Source organism: Fistularia commersonii, chromosome 6 (assembly GCF_037954325.1).
Source record: "Fistularia commersonii isolate RoL2024-O1a breed Wild chromosome 6, RoL_Fcom_v1.0, whole genome shotgun sequence".
NCBI classification, from domain to species: domain Eukaryota; kingdom Metazoa; phylum Chordata; class Actinopteri; order Syngnathiformes; family Fistulariidae; genus Fistularia; species Fistularia commersonii.
The window spans coordinates 8,375,389-8,392,740 of record NC_141289.1 but is presented as its reverse complement, the minus strand read 5'-3'; the positions used below and the strand labels follow the sequence as shown (position 1 = coordinate 8,392,740).

The 17,352-nt window shown below is 45.1% G+C and overlaps 1 protein-coding gene across 1 annotated transcript in view; it reads left to right on the top strand.

Moving 5' to 3' along the window:
- Window positions 1-17,352, top strand: part of nid2a (nidogen 2a (osteonidogen)) — a 44,386-nt gene that overhangs the window by 21,600 nt on the left and 5,434 nt on the right. Inside the window, exons 17-45 of the mRNA XM_086147963.1 lie at window positions 1,111-1,236; window positions 2,987-3,123; window positions 3,204-3,309; window positions 3,429-3,544; window positions 3,639-3,744; window positions 3,906-4,039; window positions 4,126-4,231; window positions 5,191-5,324; window positions 5,443-5,548; window positions 5,650-5,777; window positions 6,156-6,261; window positions 6,972-7,105; window positions 7,215-7,320; window positions 7,439-7,572; window positions 7,677-7,782; window positions 7,899-8,032; window positions 8,137-8,242; window positions 8,328-8,461; window positions 9,420-9,525; window positions 9,692-9,825; window positions 9,921-10,026; window positions 11,306-11,435; window positions 12,325-12,425; window positions 12,539-12,711; window positions 13,156-13,285; window positions 13,624-13,795; window positions 15,451-15,608; window positions 16,742-16,865; window positions 16,989-17,101. Of these exons, the coding sequence (XP_086004089.1) occupies window positions 1,111-1,236; window positions 2,987-3,123; window positions 3,204-3,309; window positions 3,429-3,544; window positions 3,639-3,744; window positions 3,906-4,039; window positions 4,126-4,231; window positions 5,191-5,324; window positions 5,443-5,548; window positions 5,650-5,777; window positions 6,156-6,261; window positions 6,972-7,105; window positions 7,215-7,320; window positions 7,439-7,572; window positions 7,677-7,782; window positions 7,899-8,032; window positions 8,137-8,242; window positions 8,328-8,461; window positions 9,420-9,525; window positions 9,692-9,825; window positions 9,921-10,026; window positions 11,306-11,435; window positions 12,325-12,425; window positions 12,539-12,711; window positions 13,156-13,285; window positions 13,624-13,795; window positions 15,451-15,608; window positions 16,742-16,865; window positions 16,989-17,101 (3,606 nt within the window). The remainder of the gene's footprint in view (window positions 1-1,110; window positions 1,237-2,986; window positions 3,124-3,203; window positions 3,310-3,428; window positions 3,545-3,638; window positions 3,745-3,905; window positions 4,040-4,125; window positions 4,232-5,190; window positions 5,325-5,442; window positions 5,549-5,649; window positions 5,778-6,155; window positions 6,262-6,971; window positions 7,106-7,214; window positions 7,321-7,438; window positions 7,573-7,676; window positions 7,783-7,898; window positions 8,033-8,136; window positions 8,243-8,327; window positions 8,462-9,419; window positions 9,526-9,691; window positions 9,826-9,920; window positions 10,027-11,305; window positions 11,436-12,324; window positions 12,426-12,538; window positions 12,712-13,155; window positions 13,286-13,623; window positions 13,796-15,450; window positions 15,609-16,741; window positions 16,866-16,988; window positions 17,102-17,352) is intronic.

Below are 17,352 nucleotides of genomic sequence, written 5' to 3'. Positions count from 1 at the left end.
CAAACAATTGGCCAACGACCATGATAGTTTTTAAAAATGGTGTTCCGCAGTCCTCAAGAAATATCTGGTAATGGATGGGGCTAATGAGCTCCTGTCATAGCAGGCCAGAAGAGCTTGGACCTCTTTGTCGCTCCATTTCTCACTGCTTCTATCCATTTTGTCGCAAGAAGAGCCTTATGAGTTCCACCAAGCACTTACGTCATATGAGTTTCAACGGAACCGTAAAAAGACTCCTTGAAAAAGTTTGAGGACCTGAAGGTCTTACAGTGCAAAGCAACTATAGTAACATATTGCACAAGATATTAGCACAGGTTTATCCAAGTGTGATTCCACGGGTTTATCCTCCATAAGTATTGAATAAGTCCGTCATCTAAGGTGTTCTGCAGAAAGTGAAGTGCAGCAGGACTGCATGTCCGCCAAGCTCGGGACAGAAGTAAAGTCTGACGACCTCGGCGAATGTTTGTTTCCGGTGGAAGATAGTTGTTGCTTTTGGAAGGTTCTCTCGAAATTGCACAGCGTCGTAGACGCCTCATCTTTGTATAGGATGCGCGACAACAAACAAGACGGTTTTTGACCGAAGAACCACATCAACCGAAACCCCAGCGTTGTTATCCCATCCCATCCCCAGCGCCTCATCCTGTATTTAATAGTTCTCGTTGTTGCAGGAGGGGGCGCTGACTTCGACCATGTGAAAACTCCTTAAAGTTCCTTCTGACTTTAAGTTCTTAGTTTTCCAGCGTGAAATTTTTTTTGGTGCAACACCGGCGTATATCGCTCAAATGTACGGAATACCTGCAGACAAATGTGAGCACAGGAGGCGGAGGGAGAACGCAATGAGAGCAGGATGATAACAAGGTGAAAAACAAACAGTGATACAAAGCGTATTGCTTTGGAATGCGTGTAGGAGAGAGGTTCTTTCAAAGTGTGTGTGTGTGTGTCCTCTTTCCAATCACACTGAACTTTCTATGAACCTCCGTGAGACACTCCCTGCCCCCCCCCGACAGAATTTGTAGCTGTTTTGTGTGATAAACCGCTAGTTTTACAACGCTTTTTGCCAGTATCACCAGTAGGCCTGCATTTCTGCTTGCTAATGTCCTTCCACCTCCACAGATGCTGATGAATGCAGTAGCTCTCCGTGCCACGCCAACGCCAGGTGCATCAACAACCTGGGGTTCTTCAGGTGTCAGTGCCAGCCCGGATTTTACGGAGATGGGTTTCACTGCTCTCAAGGGGGAGGTCAGTGGTGTTACCAGAGCGATGAGCGTATTTATGATGGTGTTCTGTGCAGTCAGGCCATCATTTTCGCCAATGGTGGCTGGATTTCAGCAGTGGCCGATTATACGGCAGCTCTTACTACCCACTTTAGTGGCTATTTTTCTCAAACGGCATCTGAACAAATTATCATACAAAACTACAACTCTCATAAGCATATAGTGTCTGTTGCTCGTTCGTCCATCTGTCAATCCTTCTTGACGTTGTGGTATACCGGGAACCTCCGATTAGAGTACATCGGAGATCGGAAGCTGACAAAGAAACTGAAAAGTAAATTGAAAATCGGTCGGTCAGTCAATCATATTTTCGAGGCATCTAGAACCAGCAGTTCATGGACAGGTGGACAATCTGTTGTGGTTTTCTAGGCTGTATCCAACTGTACTTTGATTTTTTCTAAAGTTTGACAAGGATATTGCAAACATTGACCAGTCAAATCCCAATCCTGGATGAACCCAAAAGATCGTAAATACAGTGTTACAGACAATTAATGGGTCATATTTTGTACCGGCTCTCAGTTCCAAACAGTGTTTGACTGCTCAACTGACTCACCATCAACAGTAGTTAGATGCATTGTGGCCCATACGTCTCTTCACATTATCATAAAGCCAGAAAAAATTGGCAGCTCAGAATAAACATCAATCAACCAAACTGAATTCCCTCCCCCAAATTTCCACAATGAGCTTTAAACAATCTGCACACGCCAAACTTCTAGGAAGCATGAGCTCAGCGTGAATTCCCTGCAATATTGGCCGTTGGCCCAAACTGTGATGTCAACGTGCTATTATTCCTCCTAGAGGCGAAGGGTGGGGTGGGGGAAGACTACGAGACATACGAGTCGCCGAAAGGTGAAACAAGTATGAGAAAGATGACAAGGGGAGTAGACGTTGCGTCAGTCTTGATAGAGTTTGAACAGGGATCCTTCAAGGACCATACCTTGGTCATGTGCCATTGCAGTGCTATAATTGCCACAGATCAGTGACGGTAAAAAGAATGAGCTAAGAACCTGTGTTGAAGCGTTTCATCTGGACACACTAAGGTCCACCCTGAAACGTCAAAGCCTGGGTTACAGAAAATGCAGAACAGAGACAAAAGAGAGGGCTAGTGCGAATCTCTGGACACCGACAGACATTAAACTTCTGAAACTTCTGATCCAGAGCAAGTACTTCGGTGCCGGCCTTTTCGCTGGCTTCCTGCTCCACAGTGTAGCGCCTCACCTGTAAAATTGTCAATGGCGTTCCACCACCTTTCCTATCAAGTTGGTGAAGCTGCTGCATACAAGTTCTGCTCGGTGTTTGTGCTTAGTGCTTCTGCCTCACACCGAGAAGGTCACTGGTTGGATTCTGTGGAGCTTCCATGTTCTCCCCATGTCTACGTGGGTTTCCTCTGGGTTCTCCGGTTTCCTTCCAATGTCCAAAAACATGCAGAAGGTACACTGAAAGATTGCAATGCCTCGCCAGAGGATAGGTGGAATAAATAAATTGAATGTGTTTCCTCATTTTTCTGTGTCTGCACTTTGGAAAGTGCTCTATAAATATATTCATTGTTATTAATACTGTCTTTGTTAATTGATTTAGCGTAATATGTTGTGGGAAGTAAAATCAGCATTCTCTATTTTCTTTCTACGGTGCTTCTCCCCAACTCAGCCTTCTCCTTTTGAGGTTCAAGGTGAAAATATTTTTGATTTGCTTTCTCAGAGTGATAATGTTTTCCACAGATCAGACACATCGTCCAAAGAGCCAGTGTGAGCAGCATAGAGACAGTCTGCAGAGTGGAGTGGACCAAGGGGCGCAGCCAAGCATCGGGGCCTTCGTCCCCCAGTGTGATGCCGATGGACGATACCGACCACTGCAGGTGAATCATCAGTCGGGGGGCTGGATTTGTAAACTGCTCGGAGAATATCCAATTCTCAAAGGTTTAGCACCTCGTTACAGTGCCACGGCTCCACTGGACATTGTTGGTGTGTGGACAGCCGGGGCCAGGAAAGAATAGGAACCAGGACCCCCACTGGCACAGCACCAAAGGACTGTGACAGGCTGGGTAAATACCAACTTACTCGCTAATGAAAACCTGATAGTCACTGTGGAATGGCAATCTCGGTTGCTCTCAGGAGTACAAAATCTAATTAACAAAGAATGTTTTCATTATTACCTTTTTAGATGCACCAGCGCAACCTAAAACTCAATGTGAGCATCACAGAGACGGCGTCCACACTCCCAGCCTAGGGACCTATGTTCCTCAGTGTGATGCTAATGGGCAGTACATACCATTACAAGTCAGTGGCTCTAATATGTTTAAATTCATCAAAATTAGCAAGGAACAATTTGTTTCATTTTTGTCTGTTAACAAAACTACAATTTACATTTCAGTGCCATGGCTCCACTGGACACTGTTGGTGTGTGGACAGTACGGGGCAGGAGAGACCAGGAACGAGGACCCTCCCTGGTAGCACCCCCAAAGCTTGTGACAGACCAGGTGAGACTCCACAGACCAGGTGGAGAATATTGGGGGAAAAACCCAACAATCGCACCTTCTCCACCATTCTCCAGATTATCAAGTATTTAGTTAACCCTTTGGTTGAGTATTTCTAATGAGTATAAATCGTCTAAATAAGTTGTGTAAATCTTCCTCCGAAGACGAACCGGTTCGCGCCAAAACTCTGTGTGAGCACCACAGGGACAGCGTCCAGACCACAAGTCCAGAGGGGTATCCCATTCTTGGCGCCTATGTACCCCAATGTGACGCCAATGGACAATACACGCCTCTTCAGGTCTACACAAAGGAACCACAACCACCTTAAAAAAAATCATATTTCATGTAATTTGGCACTATTCTAAAGAAATGTGTTTATCACAGTGCCATGGCTCCAGTGGACATTGCTGGTGTGTGGACAATAGGGGGCAGGAAAGAGCAGCGACCAGGACGTTACCTGGTGCACCTCCCAAGGATTGTGACAAAACAGGTAAAAAGAAAATAAATCAATCATAGGCAGTCTTCCTCTTCTCTTCCTTTCCCAAGGAGGGAATTACACCACTGCCTTTTTGGCTGTTTGAGAACCAATAACAGGACATTTATTGTGTCACGGAGTTTCAAGGTTTTCTTGCTACACCTTGACCGGTGAGCCCCATAATAATACAACTCAATAACAAGTCAAACAGACAGCACTTTTAGGTGTGTGTGTGTGTGTGTGTGTGTGTGTGTGTGTGTGTGTGTGTGTGTGTGTGTGTGTGTGTGTGTGTGTGTGTGTGTGTGTGTGTGTGTGTGTGTGTGTGTGTGTGTGACCTTGGAGATGTGCCATATTTAGGTCATTAGGTCATAGCTGTGGAATGCCTGGAAAAACAGGTGATATCACTGCAAGTGTGTGTGTGTGTGTGTGTGTGTGTGTGTGTGTGTGTGTGTGTGTGTGTGTGTGTGTGTGTGTGTGTGTGTGTGTGTGTGTGTGTGTGTGAGAGAGAGAGAGACAGATACAGTACAGAAATGCAGCATGGGGGGAAATTACCGGATAGCTTGGAGAACAATATGTAATAAAAATTTGTTAGTTGATGATTTGGTGACTTTTTAAAAGCAGTGACAGCACACGCCGTCCTAGTACTTTTATTTTTGATAGTACAATCTGCAAATTTGACTCCAAAAGCAAAAGGCCATAGAGAACATAAGACTTCGTGAGAAGAGCATGGTGCTTCTGACAAGAATATGTGTGCATACTATTTGCTCATATCGAAGGCAGAATTTTGAAAATATACATATCAATATGCAACGTGTGCAAAGGAATATTTGATTTATTTATTTTTTTAGACGTTAACAGCATAGGTGGAATAATAATCCTTACCTGTTTCAGGGTGTCTGACACTGCATTCTGAGGCCTATTATAAAGTCTCTATACTAAACCTGATCCAGTCATTATCCATCTAACTCAACCAGATGAGCCAGAACATCCCAAAACCCAATGTGAGCACCACAGAGACAGTGTGGAGACCACCAGTCCAGAGGGATATCCCATTATTGGAGCCTTTGTACCCCAGTGTGATGCCAATGGACAGTACGTAAGCCTGCAGGTCAGTAACCGACTAAAGATTAATAGACCGAAGAGCGCTTGGGTCTAATTATATTGTAAATAAAACTCACAAAGTGTTGTAATACATATGAACTGTCGTTGAATTGTGTTTATATTAGTGTCATGGCTCCACTGGACACTGTTGGTGCGTAGACAGTACCGGGCAGGAAAGAGCAGGAACCAGAACTCTGCCTGGTGCGACCCCGAAAGACTGTGACCAACCAGGTGAGGCTCGAATGCAACTTCGATTTTAGCAAAAACAAATGCGGTACATTTTTGTTACATATTTGCCAATTCCACAATTTAAAGTTGGCCTTCCATTCCAGACGAGCGCCCTAAAACTCACTGTGAGCTGCATCGAGACAGCGTTCGGACGACGAGTCCAGAGGGATATCCCATTCCAGGAGTGTTCATACCTCAATGTGATGGGAATGGCCAATACACACCTCAGCAGGTAAGCTCGCTCAGTGTATAGACATAAGAATTACAACTCTGACCGGTCACTTCCTTGTTTGTCCCAGCCCGCTCACATCCTGCCTATTTTTGTTTATTTATTTCATTCATTGCTTTTGTCACTCTATATTGTTCTTTAGTTCTGGTTGTGTGTTTTTCACCCTCACTGTTCCTTGATGTTATTATTGTTGCTGCTTATTTATTCGTGTATGTCTCTGTCTTCTGTTTATATTCATATTTATTTTACTTTTTTTTTTTTTTTTTTTTTTTTGACATTACAACTGTTATGCTGCTGTGACAATGGAATTTCCCCTATGGGGATCAATAAAGTTTATCTTATCTTGTCTTATCTTAATGCTAACGATCAGCTCTGTTTCAGTGTCATAGCTCCACTGGTCATTGTTGGTGTGTGGACAGAAGGGGCGAGGAGAAACCTGGAACCAGGACACAACCCGGCGCAGCACACATAGACTGCAGCTCTTCAGGTAACCCTGCTCCTGACTGCATAAACGCATATCTCAGGCTACATTTTAGGAGGTCCCAAATGCAGAACCTTGCAGTTATTCACTGGGCTGGATGGGTTGAGAGTAATGGTCAACACATATGCAGTAGTTTCAAGGTGCTTTACGCGAGAAGGCATTCACCCATTCACTCACCGATGGCGGCAGAGCTGCCAGGCAAGGTGGCAACCAGCAACTTGGGTTTCTGTGTCTACCCAAGGACACTTGTGCCAACAGGACAGGCCAGGGATCAAACCACCAACAAACAGAGCCTCGGCCCACAAATAAGCGCTAGAACAAGCTAGTCAGAAGTCATGGATTCTTCCCACCAGAAAGACAGATTTAACGAGGAGATTAATAGATGAAACTTCAGTATGGAACCACATGGAATCACTGACCGCAAGCATATTAACACCAAAGAGGAGACGCTATGTTTGAAAGTTCTCAGATGTATCAGGTACAAGATGACTAGGAAGAAGAGTGGGGCTACCCATACCTTGAGGACTCGATCTTCCAATGGAGGAATTCATACAAGCTTGACTACCTTAACCTTAACTACCATGTTCATATGGCTCTGTGGGGTTGACCTATATTGGCTTTGAATCCGTATTTCCTCAAATTTAAACCCAAGGAGTAAATCTATTTTTCCAAGGCAACCCTAATGATTGTCGCCATGTGGTCTTTTCCTCGCCCAGATCAACCGGTGCGTCCCAAAACCCACTGTGAGCATCACAGGGACAGTGTCGAGACCACCAGCCCAGAGGGGCATCCCCTTGTTGGAGCCTTCGTACCTCAGTGTGATGCTGAGGGACAGTATGTACCACTTCAGGTTCGACTCATTTAAACCAATCTTACCAATCTTTGATCCAGATAGATTCTCAAATATCTCAGGTCAAATTATAGTCACAATATACATGCCATTACATTTTTGTTGGCAGTGTCACGGTTCCACCGGACATTGTTGGTGTGTGGACGGTAGCGGGCAGGAGAAACCTGGAACCAGGACCCCACCTGGTACCTCACCCCGAGACTGTGACAGACTAGGTGAAACCTTCATGCTGCTAAAAAAAAAACCAACATAAAAATAGGCCCAAGCTGTTGTTCCTACTTCTTCAAAAAATGTATTGATAACATTCTCTTTAAAATTGCAAACTTTGTTCAGAGGAGCCAGTGCGTCCCAAAACTCACTGTGAGCACCACAGAGATGGAGTCCAGACCACCAGTCCTGAGGGCTACCCAGTTGTAGGAGCCTACGTGCCTCAGTGTGATGCTGCAGGACAGTACTTGCCTACGCAGGTGCGACTCATTTGAACCCATCTTACCTTGGTTTAGACAGAATTGCGAGTATCCCAAATTTAATTGTATCCCTAATATACAAACCATTTCACTTTGATTGGCAGTGTCACGGTTCCACCGGACATTGTTGGTGTGTGGACAGTAATGGGCAGGAGAAACCCGGAACCAGGACCCCACCCGGTACCTCACCCAGAGACTGTGATAGACTAGGTGAAACCTTCATGCTGCTAAAAAAATTTTAAAAATAATCCCAAGCTGGTGTTCTGATTTCTTCTTCAAAAAAATGTATCCATGACATTCTCTTTAAAATTGCAAACTTTGTTCAGAGGAGCCAGTGCGTCCCAAAACTCACTGTGAGCACCACAGAGATGGAGTCCAGACTACCAGTCCTGAGGGGTACCCAGTTGTAGGAGCCTATGTACCTCAGTGTGATGCTGCAGGACAGTACTTACCTCTACAGGTACGACTCATTTGAACCCATCTTACCTTGGTTTAGACAGAATTGCAAGTATCCCAAATTTAATTGTACCCCCAAGATACAAACCATTTCCCTTTGATTGGCAGTGTCACGGTTCCACCGGACATTGTTGGTGTGTGGACAGTAATGGGCAGGAGAAACCCGGAACCAGAACTCCACCTGGTACCTCGCCCAGAGACTGTGAAAGATCAGGTGTGACCTTTGTGCTGCCAAAGAACCTTGAAAATTGTCCCAAACTGTTTCAAGTAATGTCTTTGAAATCATTAACTTCATTCAGAAGAGCCGGTGCGTGAGAAGACTCACTGTGAGCACCACAGAGACGGAGTCCAGACCACCAGTCCAGAGGGCTATCCAATTGTTGGAGTCTACGTACCTCAGTGTGATGCACATGGACGCTATCTGCCTCAACAGGTATGACTAATGAATAGAACTAAATCAAAAGATCCCTCCCTTTCTTCATTCACTGTTGCTGAATGGAGCCTTGGCTAGGAGAAGTTGAAGTCATCAGACGGTGGCCTTTTGATCATCAGGTGTTTCAACCCTGAACCATAACACCCTCCCAATGGTGGGTCAGCAGTGGTGGCCAAGTCACTGCCCAGCTGAATTTCTCCCTCCTGTTCCGTAACCAGCAAGAGGCTCTCTCTGCTGCCCACCCCATCCTGCAAGCTGCTATCTTTCTTTCCCTTCTTGTCATTCCTATGATTGTAAGCAGTTTCCTCTGTTCCTCTGTGCTATTCATCTTGCGCCTCTTTATTCCCTGACAGGGTGGGTTTGGTTTTCTGAGGTGGTACCAGGAGGGTCCCGCCTGGGGTCTTGGGGTGACACAGATGTTAAGAGATCCTCAGTGCTGTCGGGTGCTTCCTGCCCGGGGTTCTCCCGTGTCTCATTTGGTGTAACTCCTGCACCTTTGTCATCTCATTTCCACATGTGGTCCCGCTTTGGCGTATTTTCAGCTCTCTAGAGATCCTGCAGGTCTTGCCACAATGACACTTTCTTTCAAATCCTTTCACATCACCCCGCCCCCCAACTCTCCCCTCCCTCTTCTCGGGATACTCTGGGGGTGTCGCACATTGTTTTCCTTCGTAGCTTGTATCGGTGCGCTGTACCTGAGGTTGTTTGCCTCATGTACCCATGCTAGTCTTTCCTGGGGGTCATCTTTCTCTCTAGAGTCGCTGGACTTCCCGGTTGCCATCGAGTCTTTCCAGGAAATCGCAGGTTGCCCAGAAATCTAGGAGTATAACTACATCAAAAGCGGCCTCGTCTTCTACATTCACTGTTACTGGCAATCATTCTAACCCATCAGGGATTTTATGTACTTTCACAAAAAGTCTTTGTCAGTTCTGACTATGGTTATTCTTCCATGTTAAAGTGTCACGGCTCCACCGGACATTGTTGGTGTGTGGACAGCAGTGGGCAGGAGAAACCTGGAACCAGAACCCTACCTGGTACATCGCGCAGAGATTGCGACAGATCAGGTGAGACTATATTGCTGCGCCGCTGGATCTCTTAATAAAGGTCGTTGTCGGCCACCGAATTGATCGGGAGACAAAACGGGCCTCCCCAACAAGCTCTCTGCCAAAAGATGCTCTTCCTAGATACCGTTTCTTTCTTAAAGTATTTCAAAATGCCATTTCTTCCCAGACGAACCAACTCTTCCTAAAACTCAGTGTGAGCACCACAGAGACAGTGTTCAGACCACCGATCCAGACGGGCGCCCCGTCTTTGGGGCCTTCAGACCGCAATGTGATGCCAACGGACAGTACCTATCAAAGCAGGTAACCTCCGTCATGGTTGCTCTGGCTCATGTACTGTTTACAGACCAAAATGTTTTTTCTTCATGTTTAATCGTCCGTTTCGTCGCATGCCGCAGTGTCATGGTTCCACTGGATACTGCTGGTGTGTGGACAGTAGCGGCCAGGAGAAACCTGGAACCAGGGCTCCACCCGGTGCCTCTCCTGTGGACTGCGACCGGCCAGGTAAGGAGTTATTTATTCAGACAGCTTCACTTGTAAAGATATAATCTGTCATTCATGTTCAAGCAAATAAGACACGACATAAAATGGATGTAATCAAGGGTATTTATGTTTAGGCATATATATTCATTAAAATTCAATTGTTAAAATGTCGATAATTATATGAAGCCTATCCAAGCTTTCTTTGGATGAGAGCGGGGGTTTACCCTGGAGCGAGAATCACAAGGTCGGAGACTTTGACCCGACCCCTCATTCATTCACAAGTCATATAGATACACGCAACCATTCAGTCATTCATTTATACACCACCAAGTGACATACAACCATTCACTTGCGCATTGGCTCATCGTAGAGGCATACAAGTACTAACCATGTCATTCACACATATGGACAATTCAGGGTCTCCAATGAACCGCCTGCATGTTTTTTGGACTGTTGGAGGTAACTGGTGAAACAACATGACTCACACAGAAATGCCCCCTGTGGGGATCCAACGGGGGACCTTCTCGCTCTGAGCGGACATACTGACCACCTTGGTTTCTGACCTGCTGCAGAAACCCACACATTGTGTTGTTTTCACAACTTGAATGTGAGACAAACGCTTAAGTGTAAGACGGAGGCTCGTGGAGGATCCACTTGAAAACCGCAGCAAGGCAGGGATTCAAGCAGCCGCTACTGCAATCCAATGCCGCCAAGTTTTTGGGGGGTGAAATGGGTGTTCAGACACACATAAAGTTGTACACTCGTAAAGCCAAGTGATCCATGGGACTGGATTTAACAGGCTGCCTCTGTGGCAAATCCTGCTGGAATGTCCTAAGACTGTACATCCTAGTCGTTGTTTTCCCAAGCTTCGTCTTTGTTTTGCTTTGATATTAGCCCGGCCTTTTCGATCTCCCGACCGTGTTCTCCGTCCCGCACTGAAAATACACACAGCTAATAGAAAAGACTCCGCCGTAAACTCTGGCACGGTGCTTTCGGGTTTGACGGCAAAGCGCTCTGATGGAGTAAGTTATTAAAAGGGCTTTACAAGGTAAACAGTTTTTACTGAAGCAAGATGTTTTTGTGCGAGTGAGCCTCTTTAAACGCCAGGCCTTTCACATCATTTATCAGGCTCTCCTCTTATTGCACTGATATAAACCCAGCGGGACAAAAAAAACACCCTTGGGCCGCAATAGAGCTGCGTTTTACTTGAGAATCATGTCTGCAGAGCAATGACTGGGCTTTATTTTTCACTTGGAAATGCTAACAAATTTCAGCTTCCACCTTGGTTTTGTCCCTGCAGAACCCGTGCCCCCAACCCAGCGGCCTGAGAGTGTGTGTGAACGCTGGAGGGACAGTTTGATCGAGCACTACGGAGGGAAAACAGAGCCTCAACAATACTTACCTCAGTGTGAGTCTGACGGACAGTTCAGGTATGGACCCCTAACTGAATTATTATTGTTATTATCATTATTATCATTATTATTATTATTATATTGTTGTTGTTGTATTTCTCATGTTATCATATTATTGCTATTATCATAATCAGAAATTTTGATTGGGGAAAATTTGTATTTTTTTTATTACTGTTTTCATTCTTATGTTATGAAAATGATTATAATTGTTGCTGCTGCTGTTATCCATCCATGTTCTGGTGCTTATCCTGTGTTGCTGTTATTATTTTTATTTCAATTGTCAAAATTTTTATTGAATTATTATTGATCTCATTATTATTGGTGTTGTTCTACTGTGGTAATGATAATGATAATAATAGTATAATAGAAGTTGTTTTCTTTACTATTATGATGATGATGATAATAATGATGTTGATTACTGTTGTTGTTTCTCTTATTATTCTTATTGTTATATCATCAAAATTATTATTTTATTTTTATTATTGTTCATTTTCTTACTGTAGTGATAATAATAACGATAACAACAATAATGACAATGATGATGATCACATAATTATTGCTTTCACTGTTATGATTATGATGATTATCATATAATTCAACCACTTTTAAATAAGCCGATATTTGTTGCTGCAGAATGCTAAGGACCCTCTTCACAAATCTGCCGACATTAGCAAATAAATCTCCATGATGGTTTATTTTAAGCCTTCAAGGCCCCGATGAGCATGTTTCTCGGGCGTGCTGGAGCTGGAGGCTGTCTCTTTCCATGTTTGGCAGAGACTTTATAAGATAGAAACAAACTGAAAAGAAAACAGGAAAAAGGGGATTATGTTTTCTTTCAACTGCTTCTGAACAAGACGCCATTCAGATTCCTCATTCTCTCCCCCCCCCCGCCCCTCTGTGCTCTCAGCCCGGTCCAGTGCTACGGGGAGACCACTTACTGCTGGTGCGTGGACCAGGACGGCCGGGAGGTTCCTGGCACCCGCTCACATGACGTGGTCAAACCTGCCTGTGAGGCCTCTGTCGCCATCATTTACGTGGAAGCGCCGATTCGTGACAGCGCGATACTTACCGCCGCCCACGGCTGTGGATTTAAGCCTCTAACCTTTCTGATTTGGTCCCAGGCCTGCCTTCGGTGGCCCCCCCCACAGTACGCCCACTGCCCCGGCCAGATGTGACGCCGCTCATCCACTCTGACGTCACGTTGCTGTACGCACAGGGCCAGAAGATCGGAGCGCTTCCTCTCAACGGGACCAGGCTGGACACGACGCGCTCCAAAACACTCCTGACTCTACATGTAAATATATATACTGTTTAAAAAAAATAAAGGGAACACTCGAACAACACAATGTAACTCCAAGTCAATCACACTTCTGTGAAATCATAGTGTCCACTCAGGAAGCAACACAGATTCATTTTGACTTGTTTTAAGGACATTACATCAAAGTTGGATCAGCTTGGAGTTTGTTTTTACACTTTAATTTTGAGTGTGATTCCTAATCCAGACCTCCATGGGTTTATACAATTGATTTCCATTGATCATTTTTGTGTGATTTTGTTGTCAGCACATTCAACTGTGTAAAGAGCAAAGTATTTCATAAGAATATTTCATTCATTTAGATCTAGGATATGTTTTTTAAGTGTTCCCTTTATTTTTTTGAGCAGTGTATAAATCCAAATAACATTTAGAGCTTTCACAGACACGCATGGCTAATAAAATTACTTGTGTGTGTGTGTTCAGGGCTCCATTGTGGTGGGTTTGTCTTATGACTGCAAAGAGAACCAAGTTTACTGGACTGATCTGTCTGCAAGGACCATCAACAGAGCTTCGATGTCACCTGGATCTGAGCCGGAAATACTGATTAGCAGGGGTAAGAACACACACACACACACACACACACACGGCAAGCCTCGAAAATCAGTTATCAGATGATCGTGACACCTCAAAAGTCAAAACACATCTATTTAAATCGGCCTATTCCATCCAACGCCCACAGCTTTGTCACTTTTGTTTATTTTTTTTACCACTCCATCACTTATTTATTTTTATGTTTATTTTTTTTACCTCTTTGTCATTTTTACTGTATCTATTATTATCTTTATTATTTCTTCGAAATCTTTATTTTTTGTACGTGTTCATGTCAGTGTCGAGTTAGACCCCTTAAATAAAATGCATTATCATCATTATTATTATTATTCCCTCTTGCAGATGTCGTGAGTCCAGAGGGCTTGGCGGTGGACGTCAATCGTCGGTTGATGTTCTGGGTCGACTCAAACGCCGACGTGATCGAGAGGGCCAGCCTGGATGGCAGCGACAGGAGAACGCTCTTCAGTACGGACCTGGTCAATCCTAGGGCGATCGTGGTCGTGTCCTCTACTGGGTCAGTGCTTCTCACTATCATCGAAAAAAAAAAAAAAAAAACACCTGTTGTCGGACAGTTGTCTGCATTGGTCTCACATCTAGCAAACATTTACAAACAAATGCACACACACACACACACTCTTCTCAGTCGAGTGCAACAGCCAGGACATGCTCCATAAAGACCGGATGAGTCGCAGCCTCTGTCGGGTTTTAGGACTTTGGACTGTTTCCACTCAGACAGCACCACCGTGAAATCGGACTCAAGTGATGAGTTCCGACTGGAGCTCCGAGTCACACGAGCGAGTCGATGGTGGCTGAATGATTTCAAAATCTGTCACGCAGATGATTCCCAATGAGTTGAGTTTCTACAGCGTCCAAGTGATTTCCCCGATATGAAGTACATGAGAAAATTGGAGGGTGATCCGTCTTCTGGGGTGGAGACTGTGTGTCCCTTCCATGCCAAGAAAAGTACACTGGATACACTGATAGTATTAATCCTGGACAGGCACACACACACACACACACACACACACACACACACACACACGTTGCAAAAGCACAGGAACCCCATCAGTCAGGGCTAACATCTGCTTTCCATTATCATCACCACTAATCACACAATCAATAGGTGTGTGTGTGTGTGTGTGTGTGTGTGTGTGTGTGTGTGTGTGTGTGTGTGTGTGTGTGTGTGTGTGTGTGTGTGTGTGTGTGTGTGTGTGTGTGTGTGTGTGTGTGTGCGCGTGTTTGTTTGACTAAGAGCAAGAGAGTGTGTCAATGTGGTTGATACAAATCACTGAGCAGTAAATTTCAGCAATAAAATGAAACCTAAAACATTTTAGATTTTAATACTTTGTTTTCTGGACACACCCACACACATGCACACACATGTGTACGTGCGTGTGAGTGAGTGTGTCTATGCATCTTTTGACTGCAAGCCAGGTCTTTGGAGGTATTCATTACTTAGATACGTTCATGATTAACCATGTGCTTTGTGATTTCTGAGCATGTTGCACACACACACACGCAGTTTATGACCGTTAACCAATTTAAACAATGTATGGGCAACCAGATGTTGGAGTATAAGTGCACGTGGATGTATTTTTATGTGTGTGTGTGTTTGTGTGTGTGTAATTCCAGTGTCTACTTCGTGTGTTTGTGTGTGTCTGTGTGTGTGTTTGTGTGTGTGATTGCTCATGTGGTGTATATTACCTGTAGTTCCCAGCGGACAGTCCAACATCATCTGTGCACCATCATCTCCAGATGAAAAGCAGACCACACACACACACTTCGCCCACAGCCATTTTGTCATCCATGTTTGTATAGTTTTTTTTTTTATTGTTGCAAACCACGAAACATTGTGTATTTCATCACACACACACACACACACACACATATTCATCTAATGGTACTTGCAGCCTTGGTCAATGGATCCTGATCTACTCAAACTGAAGGACTCCCAAGGATGTTCTGCAGAGTTTGGGTGAAAGGTCACACGTGCACAGTGTAGTCTGACCATGACCTCATCAGGAAAAGACAGATGTGTGTGTGTGTGTGTGTGTGTGATTGCATGCATTCTTCTTGTTGTCATGCATTGCATTAGCCTGTTAGTGTTCCAGCGCAAAATGGGACACCATGGAACTCCTTTTCCCATCTCTTGGTCCTGTGGCTCTGCAGATCTCTGTACTGGACGGACTGGAACCGAGAGGCTCCCAAAATCGAGTGCTCCACAGTGGACGGGCAGAACAGGAGGGTGGTGGTGTCCGACGGCATCGGCTTGCCAAACGCCCTAACCTACGATTCCTCCTCCGGACAAATCTGCTGGGCCGATGCAGGTGAGCTGCTCTCCTAAGGGTCGACCTCCACCCACAGGACAGAGGGGATGATCGTCTTCAAGTAACATTAGGAATAACCTGTAATCAAAATTCAGTCGTGAAACGAATTCTGGATGAATAATTTCGATCTTTATCCACGAGGAACAGAACCAATGGTGACTGGTCAGGTTGGTGGATGAGGTTAGATAGGAATCTCCGTGGTACTATGAGGTTTGCAGATGACACTGTTTTGTGTAGTGAGGGTGGGGACAAGGTGGAGGAACATCCAGAGAGGTGGGGATGCGGCTTAGAGAGGAGAGGATTGAAGGTGAGCCACAGGAAGACAGGACACATGTGGTTGGATGAGAGGAGAACGGTGAAAGGTGGAGGATTTAAAGTACTAAGGGCCCGGAGGTGGAGAAGAGTTGAGGAAGCCAAGGGTGATGGAGAAGATGAGTCCATCAGTGGGGCAGCACATTTTGGATGATCTGGAGATGAAGGTGGAGTGATGGTGGAGATCTGGGCAAAAGGATGGTGAGATTGGAGCCGCCAGACAGGAGGTCTTGAGAAAGACCAGAGGGGAGATTTACGGATGGAGTGAAAGAGGACAGGAAGTTTAAGGGGTGTGAGAGAAGAGGATGCAGAGGAGAAAATTCTGTGGAAGAAGATGATTGGCTCCCTCAAGGCAGCTGCCTAACGGAGAAGAAGAAGAAGTACCTCACAACTCTCTCTGACAAATGAAGTCTTGAAGAGTTGACCTTTTGAAAATGAATTTCTTTGGAAATGAAGGCAAAGCTTGAAAAATGATTTTGCAGGAACTATATTTCCAAAGTCTTCTTCAGGGTGACCTTGACCCCTCCTGCTCCTTCCGTCAGAGCCTGACAGAAAAGTCCAGTGGTTCACCTTCAACGGGTTACTCGTTGTCCACGAGCGACCCATTCCTTCTTCTCCGTCATTATTGTGATCGTCATTATTTCCTCTGCCTTGTTAACAAGGCAGTATGGCTTCCTCTTCTTCTACCCTTGTTTCCACAATGACTATGATTACTCGTAGCCGCGGAAGTGTCCGTTCACCTGTCACGAATGCACCACTCCGCTTCCACCTGCTTTCGGAGGCCCGTCGTCTCCATTAACCCATCTTTCACCTCTGCAAAGGCACAAAGCGTTTGGAATGCATCCTCCCAGATGGTTCGGGGCGACGAGTCATAAACCCAGGACTCAACTACCCTTTCAGCATGGTTTACTACGGCAACCACTTCTACTACACCGACTGGAGGAGGTGGGAATGCACCATCCTGTCCGTCCGTTTCCGATCGACAACCATCGGAATGATCGGTTGGTAGCCGTCGTCGCTGATCACACTCAAGTCCGTCTCGCTGCTTTTTTGCTGTGTCCTGTTTAGGGACGGCGTGATCACTGTGAACAAAGACACCAGCCAGTTCACTGACGAATACCTGCCGGACCAGCGTTCTCACCTCTATGGCATTGCTATAGCAACGTCCCGCTGTCTTTCAGGTGAGCTAACGACTTTAACAACCAGAACAACAATTTGTACAAAGACGTAGTCCTGGTAATGTCTGCATTTCTATTGTATCTTTCATATGCTACATTTAGCTGGACTATTACGTATTAATTTGTACTCATGAACCTTGACTTAGGAGTTACATTGGTTCGGAGACGGAGCTCATAACTCAATTTGTTTGCATTTCAAATTATATTTCCCCCTTAAAATGAATTGAAATGCAATTAATCTGCCCCAGTCCAAC